The sequence below is a fragment of the Schistocerca serialis genome, chromosome 4 (assembly GCF_023864345.2).
Source record: "Schistocerca serialis cubense isolate TAMUIC-IGC-003099 chromosome 4, iqSchSeri2.2, whole genome shotgun sequence".
Taxonomy (NCBI): Eukaryota; Metazoa; Arthropoda; class Insecta; order Orthoptera; family Acrididae; genus Schistocerca; species Schistocerca serialis.
Genome location: NC_064641.1, coordinates 17294024 through 17318187, shown reverse-complemented (window position 1 = coordinate 17318187; position 24164 = coordinate 17294024). Strand labels below are relative to the sequence as shown.

Sequence of the window (24164 nt, the reverse complement as noted above, 5' to 3'; positions counted from 1 at the left end):
TCTGATCCAACTGAACCAGCCATTGACTGGAAATGGTTGTGTTCGGCTTCTTGGAGACTATTTGCAGCCTTTCATGTACTTCACGTTCCAAAACAACGATGGAATTTTTATGGATCACAATGTGCCATGTGACTGGGCCACAATTGTTCTTGATTGTCAGTTTTAGCACAAAATCCTGCACCGGCAACACTTTCGCAGTTATGGATATATATAGTGCCAGCATGGCTCAGTATTTCTACAGTTGATTTCCAACGACTTTTTGGGTAAATACCACGTCGAGTTGCTGCGCTCCACTGGGGAAAAGCATGTCTGACATGATATTAGGAGGCATGCCATGACGTTTGTCACCTCAGTGTAAGTGAGGCGCTAATAGGAAAATCCACTGAGATACGTGGCTCAGCAAAGTGCAGACTGTTATAACACTATACCTGGGAACGAGCATCCTGAAAACTGTGAAACTGGTCAGCTGTTCACGTGCTACTGTCGTGAGTATCTACAGAAAATGGATGAACGACTGTGGAACCACGAGCAGGCGACAAGCTTTCGAATGTCTGTACCTTATCACAGAACAAGGAGGTCAGAAGCTTGTGTCCACAGCTCGTGGTCTCGCGGTCGCGTTCTCGCTTTCCTAGCATGGGGTCTCGGATTCGATTACCGGCGGGGTCAGGGATTTTCACCTGCCTCGAGATGACTGGGTGTTGTATTTTCCTCATCATTTCATCCTCATTCATGAAAGTGGCGAGATTGGGCAGAGCAATGGTTGGGAATTTGTACAGGCGCAGTTGAGCGACCCACAAACCAAAAATCATCGTCATTGGAAGCTTCCCCATGAAAAAGAATGGGCAGCGATCTGCGGGAGATCTGAAGACAGAGCACAAAGGTGATGCAGACACAAGGTTTTGGAGCATACCATATAGTGCACATTGTTGAACATGGATTCTATGTAGTAGGTGACCTCCATGTATTCCCAAGTTACTCCACCAACATCCTCAACGTACTGTCCCATGGACGCAGGCTGGTGGAGGCAGTATTATGCTACAGTGGACACTGATGTGGGTTTTCATGGGCCCTGTGGCACTGTCGAAGGTATCGTGACATATGTGGATTGCATGTTTAGTGCTGTGCTTCTCCCTTAATGTCTTCCCGGAAGGCAACGACATCTTCCACCAGGATAACTGTCTGTGTTACAAGGCCAGAATCGTACTGCAGTGGTTTGAGAATGATGATTGTGAACTCATTTTGAGCATGAGCTCGATGGAATACATTCGGGATGCTATCAGGCAAATCCATGCCACGCACAATCGCTGATATATGCGCTCCAAAGGGAGATCAATACACTATTAAACAGCTGGTCACAATGCTTTGGTCCATCAGTGCAATTACAGGTGTAAGCTCCACTGGGTATTCTGCGTATTTTCGTTGAAATGAAATGAAATGTGCGTGTAGCACTGTTGGCCAGAAGTCCCATTCTGGGAAGTTCGGCCAACAGGCGCAAGTATTTGTTTTTATTCGACGCCACTTCCGCGACTTGCACATCGATGATGATGAAATAATTATGAGGGCAACCCACACGCACCCAGTCTCCAGTGGATAAAATCCCCGACCCGGCCAGGAATCGAATACAGAGCTCCTTGATCGAGAGTCAGCATTGTGAAGCACGAGACCTTGAGCCGCTGACTGTATTGTTGAGCACGGGCTGTGAGGAAACGGAATAGACTGACGAAGGTGAGAAATTGAATTATTTTCTCCTCAACAGTGTCTACTTTATGAAACGGGTCGCATGTCTTATCCCCTGAACCATTTCAGCTCTTCTTCATTCATGTTTCGCCTCATGCATGGCGTTTTGTAACGACATTTAACACATCCAGCACTGATAACTCTGCTCTTCGACTGCGTAGATGAACTGGCGATTATATTGTAAATTTAAAGAATAATTATACATTAATGAAGCATCTCAGAGGTACATATATATACATCATTTTAAACCCCATAAATTACAGTTTAGGAAATTACGCTTGGTTTTAGATACAGGGTGTCCCATTTATCTTGACCATCCTAAATAACTGTTGGTCCAGATGCAAATTACAAAATGTTTCAAGCAAATGTTCTTTAGCCGTCAGGGAGACATCAATCGGCATGATTGCCTTTGTTGTAGCTTTGTTTTTTACAAAGATATGAACAACGATTAGACTTTTTTAAATGGTGCCCTGTATTTTTTATTCGGTAATTCATATCCCCTCATAAAGAACTATTCAAAAATGTATCACAGTGTACCATCCAGTGAAACACAGCGTTATTAATTACATAATACAACACTGACGTTGACGCTGCCAGCGCTTAGTACAGGTACTCGAGCTAATGGAACACATCCACGTGCTGACGTTGATACAGGACAAATGTAGACATAAGTAGAATGCACACCCGTCATTCCGTCAACCATCGTCGGTTGGAGAGTTTTGTGAGTAGAAAGAAACAAGTTTTGACTGTATGAGCTTTCGGGCAGAGATCCTTGCCGCCCCTTTTGACACGGCCGTAGTTACGACCGCTCACAACAGCCTCTGAAAGACTACACTGGTGCAACACTGCAACACACCAGATAGCTTTAAACCAAGAGTTTTAACAATTTACACAAGCACACAAACTATGCCCCCACCCCCGTAGGAGGGATGGAAATGGTACAAAACACTAACAATTAAAATATTAGCCTTGCACCGAAGGTGCAACTTGATTTTAACTTCTAAGAAAAGTCTTATGGTGAAAGTGTGGCAACTTTATATACTAAAATGATAATTTAAATAAAAGCCCATGAAATGCAATCTTATGTAAAATTCTACAAGGTTGGCCAAACAATAGTGAAGATGCTCTACAGTACACAGATACCGCCTCTCAAGATCACAGGCAATAATATCAAAGTTTCCAAAGATCAAAACATATTTCAGGTATTAGGCCGTTACACTCCAAGCAATAAATTTGTTAACACACCAAACATGACAGAGGCAGCTACTAACGTATGGTAAATTGATAGGGAGATTACCAAACAACCCAAACCGCAGGTTGCTCTAACCCACCCCTACTCCACAAGGGAAAAACGGACCACCCAATTTATAAACAACTACCTTCCCTGGAGGTGGGCAAATGGAGAACAATGGTCGGACGACCCCAAAGCAAAACGGCTGGTGACCTCACCAAGAAAACAAGTAGAATGTAACAAGAGTAAAGCAAACAACATATCACCAATCACTTAACTTCTAATAAGGTGCGATTTCTCGAGAAGACCTGGCACAGCACCCCCAAATCACTCTTCCGAACCGTCCGCTGCCAGCCGCTTCAACGGACGCAGGAAGGCGCGCCGATCTCCCGTCTCACGGCGTCGCAGCTCGCACCGGCCAGACCGATGTCTTGGGTTGACTCCTGTTGCTCTCCTGTCGACCGCGAAGCCACTACCCCTCGCTATACGCCGCGGCCCACTGGACTCGCGTGGCGACCTCACTTGTGCAGATGCTCAAGACGGGCAAGTCATCTTGTGCCTCAGTGCGCGACCGACCAACCGATCGGTCCAACCGCCAGTGACCATTACCTGAGCAAACTCGAGCAGACTGGCGGCGTAACGCGCAGACTCAGGTGCAGGAACTAAGCCCCGACCGGGCGACCACTCTCTGAGTTCTCTTACTGCCTAACAAATGCGGACGAGAGACAGACTAGCAAGCTGGGGACGAGAGACTGACCCAGACTGCCCGACTGGCGAGCTCATATCGCCCCTTAAATGCACGTGACAGGCAACCTTTCCCCTTTCCCATCAGAGGAAGACACCAAACCTGCGATTGCCACAGCGGCGCCACCGCCAGAAACGGAGGGCCACTGCTTCACACTACGCTCTGTGGCGCATTCTTCAAAATAGCAATTTTTTACCACGGCTCAATAATGTTTGGCTCTATTGTTCTTTTGAACATAAAGACATCTCTTTGGTGGTTGCCTGATGTTTTGTTGAGGGCCAATGTATATCATGTTGTTTTTCCACTTGAGCCTGGAATATACGCTTTGTTTTTTTTTTTTTTTTAAGAAATGAAAAAAACTTTAACTTCCTAGCTTTGAAACTCGCTGGCACGCCCCTTCTGTTCTTCATGAGAGTTCCCACAGGTAGTATGTTCTGATGTTGCTACAATGTGCGGTGTGGCCGAGCAGTTCTAGGCGCTTCAGTCTGGAACCGCGCGACCACAACAGTCGCAGGTTCGAATCCTGCCTCGGGCATGGATGTGTGTGATGTCCTTAGGTTTAAGTAGTTCTAAGTTCTACGGGACTGATGACTTTACATGTTAAGTCCCATAGTGCTCAGAGTCATTTGAACCATCTGAACCTACAATCTGTTCAGTAAAGGCACACCTGTAAATCGATTCCTGCTGCATCTAGCGGACAAAATATGAACTGCTACGGCTATCCTACAGTCGAAAGTTGCGTAGTACGTGGGGAAACACATTTCAGCGAATGGAAAAGCTGCGCCCGTACGGGATAAGGGCGCCGTCTACACAGCCAACACACGGGCGCCCATATGGCGTACAGGCATGGTGTCGATACGGTTAACGGTCACTTGTAAACCATCTAAGGTCACGGTTACTCCAGTTTCTGCTCTTTTCTGTCCCAAGCACAAAGTTCATCAACAAATAAAAGCAATATTTTTGTTAATAAGAGTCAGCACATGATCGGCCAGCCGGAGTGGCCGTGCGGTTCTAGGCGCTACAGTCCGGAACCGCGCGACTGCTACGGTCGCAGGTTCGAATCCTGCCTCGGGCATGGATGTGTGTGATGTCCTTCAGTTAGTTAGGTTTAATTAGTTCTAAGTTCTAGGCGTCTGATGACCTCGGACGTTAAGTCACATAGTGCTCAGAGCCATTTTGAACCTGCACATGATCATAGGACTTTATCTGCTTGCTGGATTCCCCAGCACCTCGACACGCAGGTTGAGCTGACTCTTGCTGCCGACAGGTACGGCCGACGCCCCCAGCAGCTGCTGTGCCTGTCAGCCCACGTGGTCAGCAGAGTGCTGGTCGTCCTCGCTCCACACGTGCTGCCCCTCTTCATCCTGGCAGAATCCCTCGTGTCAGCTGCGGCTGGGCCTTTGACAGAATCTGTCTTGTCTGTTGGTAAGTGCTAGAAAGATAGATTCAACTTTCACAACAATCTCAGCAACAAGCCAATGCAGTGAAATATTAAACCAGAATTGTAATATGTGAGGTCCGCCAGTTATGCAAAACACCGTTTTTTCTCAGTACCCAAACATGTTTCTGCACCACTGTGCCATCATCAGTGGGTTTCCGTTTCATTTATTCTGCAATGTGAACACTTTTACTAAATGATTACAAAATTATGTGGATATTTAGTTCAAAGAATAGTTCGTTTCTTTTGGTTACTACCTTGGTGCGCGTGATTTTTCAGAACCACTTGTGTATTATTTATTACAGGTTGCTTGTCATCTGCAACAAAACGATATTGACGAGAAATTATGTTTGGTTGCAAATGACAAGCTAACTGTAACAAATAATACACAAGTGGTCCTGAAAAATCACGCACACCAAGTGTAAAGGTGATTAGATTAGGAAATCAGACACTTAAAGTAGTAGATGAGTTTTGCTATTTGGGGAGCAAAATAACTGATGATGATCGAAGTAGAGAGGATATAAAATGTAGATTGGCAATGGCAAGGAAAGCCTTTTTGAGGAAGAGAAATTTGTTAACATCGAGTATAGATTTAAGTATCAGTAACTCGTTTCTGAAAGTATTTCTATGGAGTGTAGCTGTGTGTATGGAATTGAAACATGAACGATCACTAGTTTGGACAAGAAGAGAATAGAAGCTTTCAAAATAATGTGCTACACAACGATGCTGAAGATTAGGTGGGTAGATCGTGTAACTAATGAGGAGGTACTGAATAGAATTGGGGAGAAGAGCAATTTGTGGTACAACTTGACTAGAAGAAGGGATCGGTTAATAGGACATGTTCTGATGCATCAATGGATCACCAATTTAGTATTGGAAGGCAGCATGGAGGGTAAAAATTGTAGAGGGAGACCAAGAGATGAATACACTAAGCAGATTCAGAAGGATGTAGCTTGAAGAAGTTACTTGGAGATTAAGAAGCTTGCGCAGGATAGAGTAGCGTGGAGTGCTGCATCAAACCAGTCTCAGGACTGATGACAACATCAACAACAACACCATTCGTACTACAATGGAGTAGAAAAAGTGGCTTGGTTTAGCAAACACTGCTCGTTTACAGTTTTAGGCTTTCATTAAAAGTTATTTATTGTGGAAGTATACACAGTGCTATGGTGTCTGTCCTGCAAGTGCACTATAGAATATCCTTCGAAACATTTTTGAAGTGAAGTCTGTGTTATTTGATACGTAATATTGAAAGCATTTGACGATGATTTCTCGTGTTTCAGGTTTGGAGCTGACTGATATCGAGCACCGCACTGCAGTCAACCGCTATGGGTGCTGCAGCATGGCCGTTGGAATGATGCTTGCTGGTCTGGTGTCTTGGGGGCTGCCCAATTGGAACTATTCCCTCTCGTTTGCTGCCCTCAGTTGTTTTATACTATTCTTCTTCTTCAGGTAATATACGCAAAATAAACGATACATGGGGATGTGTAAAGACGCAATGAATATTAAAATTTTATGTTTCTGAGATGAATGAACAAAGGATGACGAACATGTACAGCTTGTGTTTAGTCAGCGTGTCTTGTACAAGAACAGAAGTTCACCACAGATTATTTTTGAGAGAAAAGCATGTACAGTAGAAAGGTGTGATGCGAAGCACATAGCGAGCTACGTAGAGCTTTGGAGTGTCTCATATCCCTGTACAGTCGAGTGGTCCATTGTTGTCTGTCTGTGTGTGTGTGTGTGTGTGTGTGTGTGTGTGTGTCGTGGGACATTGCTCGCAATTAATCAAGTGCAGGGGAAGAAGATCTGTTGTTCGGTATTCCCAGACTGCTCATACGTACGTCATCAGCCTTATAATGAGAGTTACATACATGTACTAGCCATGCTGCCATTCAGTGCACTTTGGCAGTTGAGCATGGGGTAGAATTAGAAAAGTCTGACTTAAACTCTGGTTTCAATTTCCTCCAGTCCAACTTAACGCCAAGGTAGCTAATTGTCACAGAAAAATGTTTGTGTAATGTGATTTATCTACACTGTTTGTACTTGTGTGTGTGTGTGTGTGTGTGTATGTGTGTGTGTGTGTGTGTGTGAGTGTGTGTGTGCGTGCGTGTGCGTGCATGTGGGAGGGGAGGGGATGCAGTCTGTTTGTAAACAGAATTAACTTCCACTTAATAAACTCACCATTTCTCCAACCAATGCCTGAGACTTTTCAATCCTGTCTGTAAGCTGAGATGATGTTTGGTTATTTCCAGTACTGTGCCAGGGTAGGTTTGTCGTTGGTGTGGGTGGCTGCCAACACATTGTCGTGGAGGCTTAATGCGTGGAACTCCAGTACATTGCCTGAGACTTTTCAATCCTGTCTGTAAGCTGAGATGATGTTTGGTTATTTCCAGTACTGTCCCAGGGTAGGTTTGTCGTTGGTGTGGGTGGCTGCCAACACATTGTCGTGGAGGCTTAATGCGTGGAACTCCAGTACATTGCCATGAGGTGCTCCCTCCTGTTTACCGTGAAGTGTTGATTGTTTACCCCGAATCTCTCAAAGCCCCTGTGAGTGACACATATGAACCTGTGCAGAATTCTAGCGAGTTGGCACATGAAGCTGTTATGGCTAATACGTTCGGCGGTCAAGGAAAACAGTGCCTCTGGTTCTTTTTTGTTGCTGCCGCGTGTTGTGTGGAGAAATTGTGTTGTGGCGAGGTGATTCTGGAATTGGAGTTTGTCTGGGCTCAGGACACTGATGCAGTGCCAGTGATATGTTTCTGAATTATTTACTCAAGAACACTGCTGAAAGAGCTCAGCCTGTAATTTTGTGGGATGGAGTCGTCTTTCCCTGACTTACTGAATATCAGGACCTTGCCCAGTTTCCAACGTGCAAGGAAATACCAATGTTTGAGGATAGCATTCTTGATGTTTGTAAAATATTATAATGATGTACTTACGAGCTGGGTTTGAATTCCATCTAGACCAAGTTCTTTCCTAGGATGTATTACTTGATAGTTAGCATGATACGCCTCGTTTTAAGATACCGTATGTTGGCGAACCTCAAACGTTATATTTCTTGCACATATGTTTGGCTACAGTATGTATAATCTTTCTTTCTTAGCAGATGCTTGCCGAGAATAATTTTTATTATAATTACGATAGTTTTACAATTTGTACGACGACGTAATAAAAAAAGCATTAGAGCAGTGTTTTCATCTCGGTACTACAGCATTGTGTTTTATAATTAATCCCAGAGATGTTGTTCACCTTCAAAAAAATTTTTAAATTGATAATTTGTAGTCTTTGATTTAGTCTGCTCTGATGTACAACCGTTTCCGTTCTTTAAATAAAATTTATACTGTTTCAACCTTTGTCAATATTTTATGCTTTAGGTACTTCCATAATATGCAGACGATCAGCCCTATCTTATACTCTTTGGCGTTATGTATCTCTTAACTTATAAAAACACTCTGATTTCACTTTTTGCGTTATTTTTCTCAAAGACGAAAACTGGATATTTGGTGAAATACGTTGTTCATGTAATTTAATTTCTTCACGTTTGTAAGATAAAATATTTATTTTTAGATTTTGCAGTATATAAACTCAGTAACAACGTTCTGCTTTCGCGAACCACGTTAAATAACACACAAACAAGATTTTGGGACGAAATATAAACGGTAACTGAATATTGTGAAAGGTTATTGGATGAGGAATTCAGTTTTATGAAGAGACCTTTGGAGTTTTGTTTTACCAACACATGTTTCAACTTTTGTTTGTGCTATCTTCAGTGCGTTACTTTATTTTCCTTCTTACATGAAGCTATTGTATATTTATGCTGCTACACAATCTACAACTTAGTATGGCGGCGAAAATACTGAGCAAGTTCGAAAAATCGCAGAAAATTCCTGTGAAATGACAAAAGTGGTAGAAATCAGCATGTTGCCACACCACAAACAAAGGGGACAAAAACATCAAAGCCATGACAAGTTGCAGATTGTGTAGCAGACTCACTGCTACCAACATTAACATTCAATAGCTTCATGTGAGAAGGAAATAAAGTAATCCGCTGAAGATAGCACAAAAAGTGCTGAAACATGTCTGGGTAAAACAAAAGAGGAATTCGTCATCCAACTTTCTCAGCAAGCACGGGAATAAGAAGAACTGCAACACCAAAAGGTGATCGTACAAGTTCAATCCATACAACTTTTTCTTATCTTTCTTTTTACATTTACATTAATAGTGGTCGAAAATAGTGTCTTCTAGCAGTCGCTGGTCTTCGGTAAATATGGTCGCTCTGGTCCCTGTCCTTTCAACATAAAACATAAAAATTTAACATTTTGTAATTATTCCACAAATTGTAATGGGTAAAAACCCTGTAATTGTAATTTAAAAGAAATATTTATGTTACAGATAGCAGTGTGACCGAAATGCAGTCGCACTATCTATTCCATATAATTTCAAGTATCGTTTGTCTGATGTAGGCGTGCTGCGCCTAGGCATCAAGTGTGAAAGTTGTGTTTGATGGGCTAAAACTGCCCTGGAAGAATGTTCCGCCTGGCCCCATAGGGTTGGGAATCTAGCGTCACTCACTGGTTCACCGTCCCATCGGATTAAACACACGTTGGCAGGCGGTGTCCAGCCCAGTGAGTGTCTGATCCGATTGTGGGCCTCTGCGACTATATGTGTTTGTTCCATACGTCAATTGCGACTGGGGCGCTTACCGACAAGGTTTCCAGCAGCAAAGGCAAGCTGCGCTATGTTGCGTACTCTGCTTTTTATTGGCCCTGACAGGTTTAGTCTCCGATTTCACGATTTCTCAAGTTCCGTCAGCTCTATTCCACTTGTCGATCGGTTCTGTCAATCTGTCGATCCGTACAACAGACAAAACATTAGATTATCTTAAACTGTCTGCAACGTTCCGGTAGCATATCAGTCACTAGCGTGATGTGTGTGTTCTTCTGATTGCTGAACATGATCGCTTCAAACCTATTATTATGCACACTGAGGAAAATTTTAGTAATTATCACACCAACAATCTATCATCACAGGACAAGAGCCATATTTAACTTTAACAATTTTCATATGACGTTTATAGATCATTTGTTAAATAATTCCTATTATACCTTAGTGGGTTACTTAGACAACATAGAACAATCGTTTGTAAAAATGTAACACATATTTATAATACAAAAGCCACTTTATTCTACAATATACTTGCTACAATACACATTCTTACTGGAAAATCTTACATGTAGATCTTCTTCCTCATAGTGAGGGGACAACCAACTGGTTTTAACAACCGATTGTCCAGTCTACTTTTTTTGTTCAGTCGTTTTTTTTCAGTCAAATGAAACAACCAATAATTGAATGTAGTCTCTGTGACCTTGTAAGCTGTATCAGTGTTTTCACTCTGAGTTGTTTTGCTTAATGTGATACAGCCGACTGGCAAGTCTCTGATGGTTACATCAGCCATATTAATGTTTTCACTCTGTCTCTGGGTTTGAGAGATTTCATGTGCATACTCTTTCAGTCTTTTCGGTTATACATGAATCACAACTAGTTTTGCCAACTTCTTTAGAGAAAAATAATGTAATTTATGTCGAGGAAAGCTGAATAAAAAGTATATTTCTTAAAATGAAGCATTTTTAAAATTTATGTATTCATTTACTTAAATATGCATCTTTCGTCCTTCTGGTATTAAATATGGATGTTTAGTTGGTTTTAATTGGTTAATGACTGGTGGTACAAGATAAATTTATATTGAACTAAATGAACAATCACTTTTTTATTTAAATTTACTGAAACTCTATTTCCTCTGGTTTGCACCAATCACCAATCATCCTATTTTGGTACATGCTGAGGTGACATGAACATAAAACATACAATGTCAATTGTTGGAAGCTTTTTTTGCGAGAAATATTCGTTAATTTTCTTTGTATTTCTTTAATTAATATAGATTGAGATTATGAATCATCTTTGCAGAGACTTTAAATCTCATTGAGTTTGCCTTGAGGATCATTTTCTAATCAGTCATAAGGTTTATTCCATCCTCACACCACTAAGCATTTCGGAATTCTGATCCAAACACAGAGTTCACTATTAAGGAAATGCCTCATCATAAAGTGGATGAAGAGCCAAACTAATAGTTAGTCAATGCGCTCAATAAAAATCAGATATCGGAATGACGACAACAGTGACAAGTGATAACAGAGTGGAGTGAACAATAAGGGTTAAATAGTGGCATAACAATGGAATGTTCACACTCAAAATGGAATGCATTGTTTTCCAACAACCAACTGAATCGATTCCTTTGATTCAGTTGTTCCCATCACTACTTCCTCATCTGAATATACATTTTATTACTCAGGAATATCTACTCAGTTTTTCAGAGTTACAGAGTTTCAAAGATTGAAGTGCATAGGACTAACGAAAATTGTAAGGTGGTGTGGAATCTGTGTGTGTGTGTGTGTCATAATGGAACATTCGTTTTCCTATTAAGCTTAATTTGTTTCGAGAATGAACATACTGAAATACTAAAGAACAACGTGCACAATCGATAAATTATTGTTAAGCTCGAAATGTAACCGTTTAAATGTCCGAATGTATAAGTAAAGTTTTCATTGTGTGTTTTCTTTGTATTAAGCTGACAGCTCTAATATTGTAGTAAAACTGATCAGTGGACAAATGTTCCACTACTACAACTACTAGGACTACTACCACTACTTACAGGAGACCTGTACTTTTTTTGTGACAGTTGGTTCCCCGAGTCTCCACGCTGGCTGGCGTGCAGGGGTCGCGACCAGGAGGCGCTGGCCGTTGTGCGTCGCATAGCAGCCACCAACGGCTGCACGGTGCCTCCGTTCGCCTTGCAGGTGATCCAGACTGTGGGCGAGAGCAAGACAGACAGGAGGGGCTTCCTCAGCATCTTCTCCAGCTGGAGTGTCTTCAGGAACACAGTAATCCTCATTGTTGCCAGGTGACTTACCAAACAATTTTCTAACTCGTCTTTGTTCTACTAGAACCTAGCAGCTTATGGGTGGTGTCACGAAACTTGTGAAACCTTCCTAATTTCCTTGAAGTCTGTTCAGTGCCAAAAATGACCAAAAATATGTTTTGTTACCAGGTGACAACTTCTAACTACAGTGCTGCATGTCTGATGTTTTCTCCAGTAATGTGGCGGTCGTGGAGTTGTAAGAAGGCTGTTTAGGGTTTTATGTTGGTAACGCCATGTAGCGCTCTATATGAAAACCACTGACTATGCTGTGTGCAGCCTGTGGCTGGTTTGCATTGTTGGAATTTGCTATTGTAGCGTTGGGCAGTTGGCTGTTAACAGCGCGTATCGTTGCGCAGTTGGAGGTGAGCTGTTGCCGACCGATCGATTGACAGTTCTTCCCTGTTCACTAATTGTTTCACTGTCTACACCATTATTTACTACCTGGTCCATTTTCCTATGCACAGTTACCAAATTACCATTCTGAATATTTGTTAATTCATTACACGGTGGCGCTAACACACTACTCTCGTCTTCACTGTCATTTCTTAATTTACTTTGGAGCCTAGTGTTACGTTTTTCACACGCCATAATTATCACGTATTTCACACGATAACAAGAAAAGCACAATTTGAAGAGCAAAAACAAGAAAACACATCAGCATAGCACTGAAAATAATATCTCGTTAATCGCAAGCGCAGCTGCGAAATACTTGGTGCAAATCTACATGCAAGCCACAACTGTTTTACTGTACAACAATGAAAAACTACAACTACAAAGGAAATTCTCTCTATAATTACACAAACTACAAGAAAAAATCAGAAGATTCCAGTGAGGTATCCTCGGCTAAGGGTTGACATATGAAACGTCCCCTTAGAAAAATTATAAATGACTGTGCTTAAACTGACACACAATATTTTTAGCGCAACGCAATCTGACTTTCAAAAATCCCTACAAAAGAATGGCCCTGACTAACAATAACCTATACCTTTCATGAATGACTTACCTCACAAAAATCTTCGATACTCAAACTACTACAATACAGCGTGCACCAATACTGCCAGCTGGCTATAAGATTCTAACTACTGATAGACATAGTTAGCAAATGAAAGATTTTGATAGAGAACAAACAATGTATTTAGCTTAATAGTGTTCAAAAGTCATGATATATACATATCAGTTCATGACATCCAGTCTTACAAATTTACTCTCTCTGATGGACACACGTCCAGATCATCCACTCTCAAAACTCCATCTCACTTCCCACATCCACCACTGCTGGCGTCTCACCTCCAACTGCGCAACGCTACGCGCTGTTAACAGCCAACTGCCCAACACTAGAATATCAAATTCCAACAATACAAACCAGCCACAGGCTGCACACAGCACAGTCAGTGATTTTCATACAGAGCGCTACATGGCGTTACCAACATAAAAACCTAAACAGCCTACTTACAGAGTTACCAATGCACAAGCAATCTGTGCTTTATTTATTGACTGATGCCTCCATACAGCAATACAGTCAGCAATGCCATGGTGTGGCCACTGTCACATAGGGAGTGTGTGAAGGTGGAGCGCAGAAGCAGCACAACAGCAGCTGACAGCGCTGTATGTGATGTGTCAGCTTATAACGTATCTATACTTTACTGAGCATGTAAGGTTTCTATCGTGTGCACCCATTCGTCTAATACAGGGTGCCTAGGAAGCTGTTTTCTCGGATACCTAGACATCAACTCAAGCAAATCTTATTAATGGAGTTTACTACAGTAAATTAAATTGACAGTACTTAACTTTGCCTTTGTCACAAAGACGTGTCGCAACCAATTGGCGACACGTATATATATCGAAGGACATTGATTATTTGCAACTCCCATGCAAGCAATTTGTGTAGATCACAAGTCACGGCTAATAGTTTGGATCACGGCCCGTCTTCTAGTGAGTCTGTGGCTATGCAGAGTGGCGCTTATACTCTCTTCATATAGGGGCTGCTCCTGTCACTGTGTCATCCTAGTGAGCGTGCTAAGGCTGATGTCGTCTCACAGTCCTCTCTGCTGTATCATTCTAGACCGACCTGCTGGTGCTTGATGTTACACCCGATCAGTTTTAATTCTGACATATGCAAATAAGATTCCACTGTTGGGAGAAACGAGGTATCGAATCCGATGAGCAATGCTTAGCGATAGAGTACAGACAGGTACAATCTGATTGCTATTGCAAGAATGTTTATTACTATGTAAACAATGATCGAAATGTAAAAAAATGGTAATAAATTAAAATATCTTTGTAGTTAGCCATAATTTTAAATGCTATAATATGGTTTGAATGAATTTAAATTGCAGAATAAAACGGTCGCCAGCTCCAAAAATGAGCAAAATTTTACTAAATGACTGTAACGTCATTGAAATCACCTGAATATTGTGCATCAAAGACAAAACAGCAACTTGACAAAATCCACCCTTAGATATGGTTAAGTCTTTTCACATCATGAAAACCCATAATCCAGTATAGATACAAATATAGAAAATAAAAGACAACAACTGACACTTGAACATCAGTTCTTAAGATCTTTATTCTCCAAACACACATAATAACCAAAATTATCCATACACACTTATGTTTGTGCCTGTCTAGGCCCTACTTCATCGTCCTGATTACTTCTCTCCTTCAGATTGCCCCAATCTTCACATGGATAGTATCTCTTTATATTTTCAATTTGTTCCTTGCCATGAACTCCATCGGTTTGAGCATATTCCAACTCCACAGTATTGGGGTGTTCGATCTTGATAATTCTATATGGTCATTCATATACGTGGTTAAATTTATGTAATTCAGAATCTATCTTTTTTGATTTAGCATGCACTTTCATGTACACTAGGTCTCCTACCTGGAAGGTCACAGGTTTCACCAATTTATCATGTCTTTCCTGTCTCCTTTTCACCTTCTCCCTCATGGTTCATTTCTACTAGTTCAAATTTCCTTTCCCAAGTTAGGTTATCTCCTTGTGGATATTCCACCAACTCACGAAAAACAGTCAAAAAAGATTTCGCATGGTGCAAATCCTGTCAAATCATGCATTAGGTGGTTCCAAATACACTCGAGTTCTTCAAGGTATTCCTTCCAAGTACTGTGTTTCTTGTGACAATAGGTCAGAGACAAACGATTTAACTCCATCATCCATTTGGCCTGGTTCGAGGCCAGTTTGTATCTATAGATGGCGATCTGTTCTATTTGATACCTATTCATCATTTCCCTCTGCTTCTTGGATCAGAATTGGGATCCATTATGACTTAGGATCCGTTTGAGTGTACATACATTGCTAAAGTAATCTTTTATCAAACTTATAACTGATGACCTTGCTGGTTGCTTTCTTTAATGGAGAAAACTTCACAAATTTAGATACTAATTCTTCTGCAACTAGAATTTGGGTGTAATTTCTTTTTGCCACAGGCAATGTACTGAACAGGTCCAATGCCACGATGTCGCTAATAGGTTCTGGTATGACTGGATGCAAGTAACCTATATGTTGAACAGTGGTAGTTTTAGTTTTCTGACAGGTGTCACAAGCGCTCAGCAACTTCCGTAGCCCTATATGCCTTCCCATTTTGTTGAAGATGCTGTCCATTTTCAGTTTCTCAAGGCATTTCTTAGGTCCATAATTGGCATTGCTGTGATGTGTGTACCAGATTAACTTGTCTATTATATGCTCTGGTATACATAGTCTCCAGCTCTCTTCATCCTATCTGTTCCCCTTGTATTCCCTGGTGGATATAACAGTATGTCCTATTCTTTTCTTTACCAGCACATCTATACTTATTCTTGATTAATTTTAGTTCTTTCGGCCTGTTTCTGCTCTCTACGTATGTTCCTCAAGAACCTCTTCACAAATCTTAATCCTGTCCTCCCTTTATTAAATTTACCTGAACTTCTCTGCCTTCTGGTTCACTCACACCTGGTCCCCAAGAATCGAGTGGCTGCCTTGGTAATGCATTAGGTATGTTACATGATTTACCAGGCTTGTATATCACTTTGCGGTCATGATCTTGCAATGCAAGCTTATCAAGCGGCTGTGTTTCAGTTTACTTGTGATTAAGAACGTTAGGGCTTTGTGGTCCGTGACCACCTTTACATATCGTTCTGCTAGATAATAACGAAATCGCGTAAAACACCACACAATAGAGAGTGCCGCTTCCTCCATAATGCTGTATCTCCTTTCCCATGCATTCAAGCTTCTGCTACCAAAGGCATAACCTCGGTCTCTCCTTCTTTCTCGATCTGGTTTAAATGTAGTCCATAATCTGAGCTATCCACTACCAAATGAAAGTCTCTAGAGTAATCAGTATGGCATAATATATCTGCATTACACAACGCTTCTTTAATCCTTTCAAATTCTTCTTGACATTCATCATTCCAGTGCCAGGTCATTTTGGCTTTAGTAAGTGTTCTCAATTTGGGAGCAGCGAGTACAGGTTCTTTCAGGAATTTTCGATAGAACTCACAGACGCCGAAGAATCCTCTCAGTTGCCTTTTGTTACGAACAACTGAAAATTGCCTAATTGTCTCGAATTTACTTGGGTAAAGGTAAATACCCTCTTCCGTAATTCTGAAGCCAAGAATTTTATCTGGGATTTACCGAATCCTGACTTATCGAAGTATGCTGTTATCCCAGCTTTCCCTCAAGTGTCTCTAAATGTTCTTCCCATGTCTCAGTAGCATTTAATATATCATCTACGTAAACAGTAAACTTCTTAAGTAATTCGTCATCCAAAATCTTGTCCAATACTCTAATGAATTCCAAGTCCGATACATTAAGCCCAAATGGCTTGGAATGTATACCGCAGAGAAAGCCTGGGCAGTGAAGGGGAAGGCATGTTTATAGAGATAAAAAGTGCAATAGTATCGAAGGAAATTGACGAAGATCCGAAATGTGAAATTATTTAGGTGAAGGTGACGGTCAAAGTAGGCTCAAACATGCTAATTGGATATTTCCATAGACACCCTGGCTCAGTAGCTGTTCTGGCAGAAAACCTGAAGGAAAATTTGGAAAATATTTGGAGTAGATTTCCCGACCATGTTATAGTTTCCAGTGGAGATTTTAATTTACTGGATATGGATTAGGAGACTCAAACGTTTATAACGGTTGGCAGGGACAAAGAATCTAGTGAAATTTTTTTAAGTGCATTATCTGAAAACTACCTTGAGCCGTTAACAGAGAGCTGACTCGTGGTGATAACAGATTAGACCTTCTGGTGACAAACAGACCCGAACTATTTGAAACAGTTAACGCAGAACAGGGAAACAGCGATCATAAAGCGGTTTCAGCATAGGTGATTTCAGCTGTAAATAGAAATATTAAAAAAGGTAGGAAGATTTTTCTGTTTAGCAAAAGTGACGAAAAGCAGATTTCAGACTACTTGACGGCTCAACACAAAAGTTTTATCTCAAGTACAGATAGTTTGAGGATCAGTGGACAACGTTCAAACCATCGTACAACATGCATAAGATGAGTATGTGCCAAGCAAGATCGTAAGAGATGGAAAAGAGCCACAATGGTACAACAACCGAATTAAAAAACTACTACAGAAGCAAAGGGAACTTCACTGCAGACATAAACATAGCCAAAGACTCGCAGACAAAAAAATTATACGAAGCAAAATGTAGTGTGAGGAGGGCTATGCGAGAGGCGTTCAATGAATTCGAAAGTAAAGTTCTATGTATTGACTTGGCAGAAAATCCTAAGAAATTTTGGTCTTAGGTCAAAGCGATAGGTGGATCAAAACAAAATGTCCAGACACTGTTGTTGTTGTTTGGAACCAATGGCTTGTAAAGTTGACAATAAGGAACAATTATCAAATTTGACTGTTAAAACAATATCTAATTAAAAATTCTTTAGACGAATTGTATTCAGGGCTGAAGGCTTTATTGACCAGAAATTCAAAGTATTTGTCGGCTGAAGGCCCCAATAGTATTGTTGTTGTTGATGTGGTCTTCAGTCCTGAGACTGGTTTGATGCAGCTCTCCATGCTGCTCTATCCTGTGCAAGGTTCTTCATCTCCCAGTACTTACTGCAACCTACATCCTTCTGAATCTGCTTAGTGTATTCATCTCTTGGTCTCCCTCTACGATTTTACCCTCCAGGGTGCCCTCCAATGCTATATTTGTCATCCCTTTATGCCTCAGAACATGTCTTACCAACAGGTCACTTCTTCTTGTCAAGTTGTGCCACATACTCCTCTTCTCCCCAATTCTATTCAATACCTCCTCATTAGTTATGTGATCTACCCATCTAATCTTCAGCATTCTTCTGTAGTATCACATTTCAAAAGCTTCTATTCTCTTCTTGTCCAATCTATTTATCGTCTATGTTTCACTTCCATACAGGGCTACACTCCATACAAATACTTTCAGAAACGACTTCCAGACGTTTAAATCTATACTCGATGTTAACAAATTTTTCTTCTTCAGAAACGGTTTCCTTGCCATTGCCAGTCTACATTTTATATCCTCTCTACTTCGACCATCGTCAGTTATTTTACTCCCCAAATAGCAAAACTCCTTTACTACTTTAAGTGTCTCAATTCCTTATCTAATTCCCTCAGCATCATCCAACTTAATTCGACTACATTCCATTATCCTTGTTTTGCTTTTGTTGATGTTCATCTTATATCCTCCTTTCAAGACACTGTCCATTCCGTTCAACTGCTCTTCCAAGTCCTTTGCTGTCTCTGATAGAATTACATTGTCATCGGCGAACCTGAAGGTTTTTATTTCTTCTCCATGGATTTTAATACCTACTCCGAATTTTTCTTTTGTTTTCTTTACTGCTTGCTCAATATACAGATTGAATAACATTGGGGAGAGGCTACAACCCTGTCTCACTCCCTTCCCAACCACTGCTTCCCCTCGATTCTTATAACTGCCACCTGGTTTCTGTACAAATTGTAAATAGCCTTTCGCTCCTTGTATTTTATACCTGCCACCTTTAGAATTTGAAAGAGAGTATTCCACTCAACATTGTCAAAAGCTTTCTCTAAATCTACAAATGCTAGAAACATAGGTTTGAATTTCCTTAATCTTTCTTCTCAGATAAGTCATAGTCAGTATTACCTCACGGGTTCCAACATTTCTATGGAATCCAAACTGCTCCTCCCCATGGTCGGCTTCTACCATTTTTTCCATTCATCTGTAAAGAATTCGAGTTAGTATTTTGCACCTGTGGCTTATTAAACTGATAGTTCGGTAATTTTCACATCTGTCAACACCTGCTTTCTTTGGGATCGGAATTATTGTATTCTTCTTGCAGTATGAGGGTATTTCGAATGTCTCACACATCTTGCTCACCAGATGATAGAGTTTTGTCAGGACTGGCTCTCCCAAGGCCGTCAGTAGTTCTAATGGAATGTTGTCTACTCCCAGGTCCTCGTTTCGGCGTAGGTCTTTCAGTGCTCTGTCAAACTCTTTACGCAGTATCATATCTTCCATTTCATCTTCATCTACATCCTCTTCCATTTCCATTATATTGTCCTCAAGTACATCGCCGTTGTATAGACTCTATATACTCCTTCCACCTTTCTGGTTTCCCTTCCTTGCTTATAAGTGGGTTTCCATCTGAGCTCTTGATATTCATACAACTGGCTCTCCTTTGTCCAAAGGTCTGTTTAATTTTCCTGTAGGCAGTATCTGTCTTACCCCTAGTGAGATAAGCCTCTACATCCTTACATTTGTCCTCTAGCCATCCCTGCTTAGCCATTTTGCACTTCCTGTCGATCTCATTTATGAGACGTTTATATTCCTTTTTGCTTGCTTCATTTACTGCATTTTCATATTTTCTCCTTTCATCAATTAAATTCAATATTTCTTCTGGTACCCAAGGATTTCTAGTAGCCCTCGTGTTTTGACCTGCTTGATCCTCTGCTGCCTTCACTACTTCATCCCTCAAAGCTACCCATTCTTCCTCTACTGTATTTCTTTCCTCCGTTCTTGTCAATTGTTCTCTAATACTCTGTCTGAAACTGTCTACACCTCTGGTTTGGTCAGTTTATCCAGGTCCCATCTCCTTAAATTCCCACCTTTTTGCAGTTTCTTCACTTTTAATCTACAGTTCATAACTAATAGATTGTGGTCAGAGTCCACATCTGCCCCTGAAAATGTCTTACAATTTAAAACCTGGTTCCTAAATCTCTGTCTTACCATTATATAATCTATGTGATACCTTTTAGTTTCTCCAGGCTTCTTCCATGCATACAACCTTCTTTTATGATTCTTGAACCAAGTATTAGTTATGATTAAGTTATGCTCTGTGTAAAATTCTATCAGACGGCTTCCTCTTTCATTTTTTCCAGACACTGTGTGACCAAAATTGTGCCGAAACAGAAGATGACAGACTAAAGGTCTAAATACTAAATGTCGTTTTACAAAGCTGTTTCACAGAGGAAGGCTGTACTGTAGTTCCTTCTCTAGATTGTCGCACAGACGACAAAATGGTAGATACTGAAATAGATGACAGATGGATAGAAAAACAATTAAAATCGCTCAAAAGAGGAAAGGCCACTAGACCTGATGGGATACCAGTTCGATTTTACACAGAGTACGTGAAGGAACTTGCGCCCCCCCCCCCTCCTTCTTGCAACGCTGTACCGTAGGTTTCTTGAAGACCACAGTGTTCCAAAAGATTGGAAAAGGGCACAGGTCATCCCGTTTTCAAGAAGGGACATCGAACATATGTGCAGAACTATAGACCTATATCTCTAACGTCGATCACTTGAAGAATTTTAGAACACGAATTATCTTCGATTGTAATGACTTTTCTGGAGACTAGAAATCTACTCTGTAGGAATCAGCATGGGTTTCGAAAAAGGCGATCGTGTGAAACCCAGCTCACCCTATTTGTCCACAAGACTCAGAGGGCCATAGATACGCATTCCCAGGTAGATTGCATGTTTCTTGCCTTCTGCAAGGCGTTTCATACAGTTCCCCACAGTCATTTAATGAACAAAGTAAGAGCATATGGACTATCAGACCAATTGTGAGATTGGATTGAAGAGTTCCTAGATAACAGAAAACAGCATGTCATTCTCAGTGGAAGTAAGTCTTCTGAAGTAAGTGATTTCAGTTGTGCCACAGGGGAGTGTCGTAGGACCGTTGCTATTCACAATATATGTTAATGACCTTGTGGGTAACATCAGAAGTTCACTGAGGCTTTTTGCGGATAATGCTGTAGTATACTGAGAGGTTGTAACAATGAAAAATTGTACTGAAATGCTGGAGGATCTGCAGCAAATTGACACATGGTGCAGGGAATGGCAATTGAATGTAAATGTAGGCAAGTGTAATGTGCTGCAAATAAATAGAAAGATCCTTTATCATTTAGCTACAATATAGCAGGTCAGCAACTGGAAGCAGTTAATTCCATAGTTTATATGGGAGTAGGCATTAGGAGTGATTTAAAATGGAATGACCATATAAAATTAATTGTCAGTAAAGCAGATGCCAGGCTGAGATTCATTGGAAGAATCCTAAGGAAATGCAGTCAAAAAACAAAGGAAGTAGGTTACAGTCCACTTGTTTGCCCACTGCTTGAATGCTGCTCACCAGTGTGGGATCCGTTCCAGATAGGGTTGATAGAAGAGATAGAGAAGATCCAATGGAGAGCAGCGCACTTCATTACAGCATCATTTAGTAACTGCGAAAGCGGTACGGAGATGATAGATAAACTCCAGTGGAAGACTCTGCACGAGAGATGCTCAGCAGCTCAATACATGCTTTTGTTGAAGTTTCGAGAACATACCTTCACCGAGGAGTCAAGCAGTATATTGCTCCCTCCTACGTATATCTCGTGAAGAGACCATGAGGATAAAATCAGAGAGATTAGAGCCAACACAGAGGCATACCGACAATCTTTCTTTCCATGAACAATACGAGACTGGAATAGAAGGGAGAACCGATAGAGGATTTAAGGTACCCTCCGCCACACACCGTGAGGAGTCTTTCGGAGTATGGGTGTAGATGTAGATGGCAATACTCTAAAATGATAACTTCTGTCAGCTTACATGAAGGCAGTATACTGACATGACTCAGGGGTCAGAGGTATTTGCCAGTACCCAGAGGGTAAGTCAATGCTACTGAGTATCTTTGCACCCCGAAACCTTTGAATTAATTCTTCTATCGTTTTTGGCTTCTCTTGATCTGGTTCAATGATTTTATTTACTGTACATGCATCCAAAACTATTCTCATCTTTCCATCTTTCTTGTCTACCGCAAATAATGGACTATTATATTGGTCTTGGCTCTCTCAATAGCCCCAAGGTCAACAATTCTTTGTATTTCCTCTTCTACTGCTTGGCATTTAGCCGGAGGTATGGAGTATTGTTTTGAAAGGCTTGTGTTCCTTACTTTTCAATTTACATTTTACCCCTTTCATGATTCCTGGCTGCTGAGAGTAAACTTTGCCATGCTTATGTAAGATCTCTGCTAACCTCTTCCGAATCTCTTCTTCCAAATGTGTCATATCTTCTAGTTTCCTGCCTATAGCATCTTCACTCGGTTGATTCGCTTGTGCTAATCCCTCATAGAATATCAATACTTCCTCATCATCCGGTTGTTCTTCTGTAGGCCCCACCTCATAACGCAAATTCACTTGTCAGAACTCTTGTCTCTCTTATGACTTCTTACTTTCTACCAAGGTCAATTCTCTCCTTTCTCCCTCCCATCCTTTTACACTCACTATGCATTCCTCGAAATTTATGATTTCTTCTACTTCATTTAGCCAGTCAATTCCCAAAATAATTGCCATATTAAGACATGGTAACACCAAAAATGTCGCTTTATATACTTTTCCCTCTACTTCAAACCCAATCAATGCTTATTCCTTAATGGGCTTACTTTTGGCACCTACAGCATTTGCAACTCGGACACCATTTATGTGAAAACTACGTAAGGTGGCGTTAGTATTCAGTATCTGTTCATATAGCTTTCGAGACATAGCACACACTTCACTCCCAGTGTCAACTAAGGCATCAACATCTAGTCCACACATCTTTATCCTGACTACAATTGGACCTCATCAGGAGTGCGGTCTAGTTTTCTGAACTCATTTCCTCCTGATCTTAGGCCTCACTATTTATTCGTCTGCCACCTTCTCTTTCATATTCCCTCGTATTTTCATCTCTTCTGGAAACGCCTTGGAACTGATGTCCATTTCCATGGCCCCTGCTTCCATGATAGTCTTCTTCAGTTGAACGATTGATTATTAAACTGATTCTGTTGGTAATTGTCTTCTCTTTGGCCCTGCTCACCTGCTTGATTATTCTTTTGCTCCAATATCTCCATCAGGGCTCCTCTATCTTTAATCAGACTTCTGGACAAAGTTTCTTACATCCTCTGGCTTAATCTTCTCTTAGTTGCAGAAATCATTATATCAACATTTAAGGGTTGCTCCGAAGTTTCATTTAGTTCCCATAAATGCACAGCAAATTCTTTCAAGGTACCTCTCCAGTTATTAAGAGACTTGCAATGGAGCAGGTTTTCCAGTATTGCACACTGATGGCTCTTTGACCAGTACTTCTTTAGAAATTGTCCTTCAAACTGCTCATAAGTACTGACTTCACTTTTTTCTTCACTCCCCATGTAAAAGCTTCACGTTCCATTCTATCTATTGCAAACTGAATTTTCTCTTTGTCTCGAAAATGTGTTGGAAAAATGTCTCTCAGTCATTTCATAAGAATCTTCTGGTGCAGCGCTCCCTTTGGCTTATATTTTTGTCCCACATGAACTCGTGGATGACGATTATCGCCACTCATTAATGTTATCACTTTACCGTCTACTATAGCTAGTGTTGCATGACCAATTTTCCTGTCAATATCCTCAGTTTTCGTTTCTAATTGTTGGATTTCGCCTTGTAAATGTTGTATGTCCTGTGCAATCCTCCTATTATCTTCTCCCCGATGCACTGTTATTGCGTTTTGTATATTTTGAGCTAATTCAGTCTGTTTGTTGCCTAGTCCCTTAATAGCTACTTAACATTGCTGTTGCTTCTGCATTATCT

At 41.0% G+C, this 24164-nt stretch overlaps 1 protein-coding gene across 1 annotated transcript in view; it reads left to right on the top strand.

Annotated features, from left to right (window-relative positions):
- LOC126473674 (beta-alanine transporter-like) overlaps positions 1 to 5149 on the top strand; it is a 56844-nt gene extending 51695 nt beyond the window's left edge. The window contains exon 4 of the mRNA XM_050100909.1: positions 4981 to 5149. Coding sequence (XP_049956866.1) covers positions 4981 to 5149 — 169 coding nt within the window. The remainder of the gene's footprint in view (positions 1 to 4980) is intronic.
- Positions 5150 to 24164: the final 19015 nt, after the last annotated feature.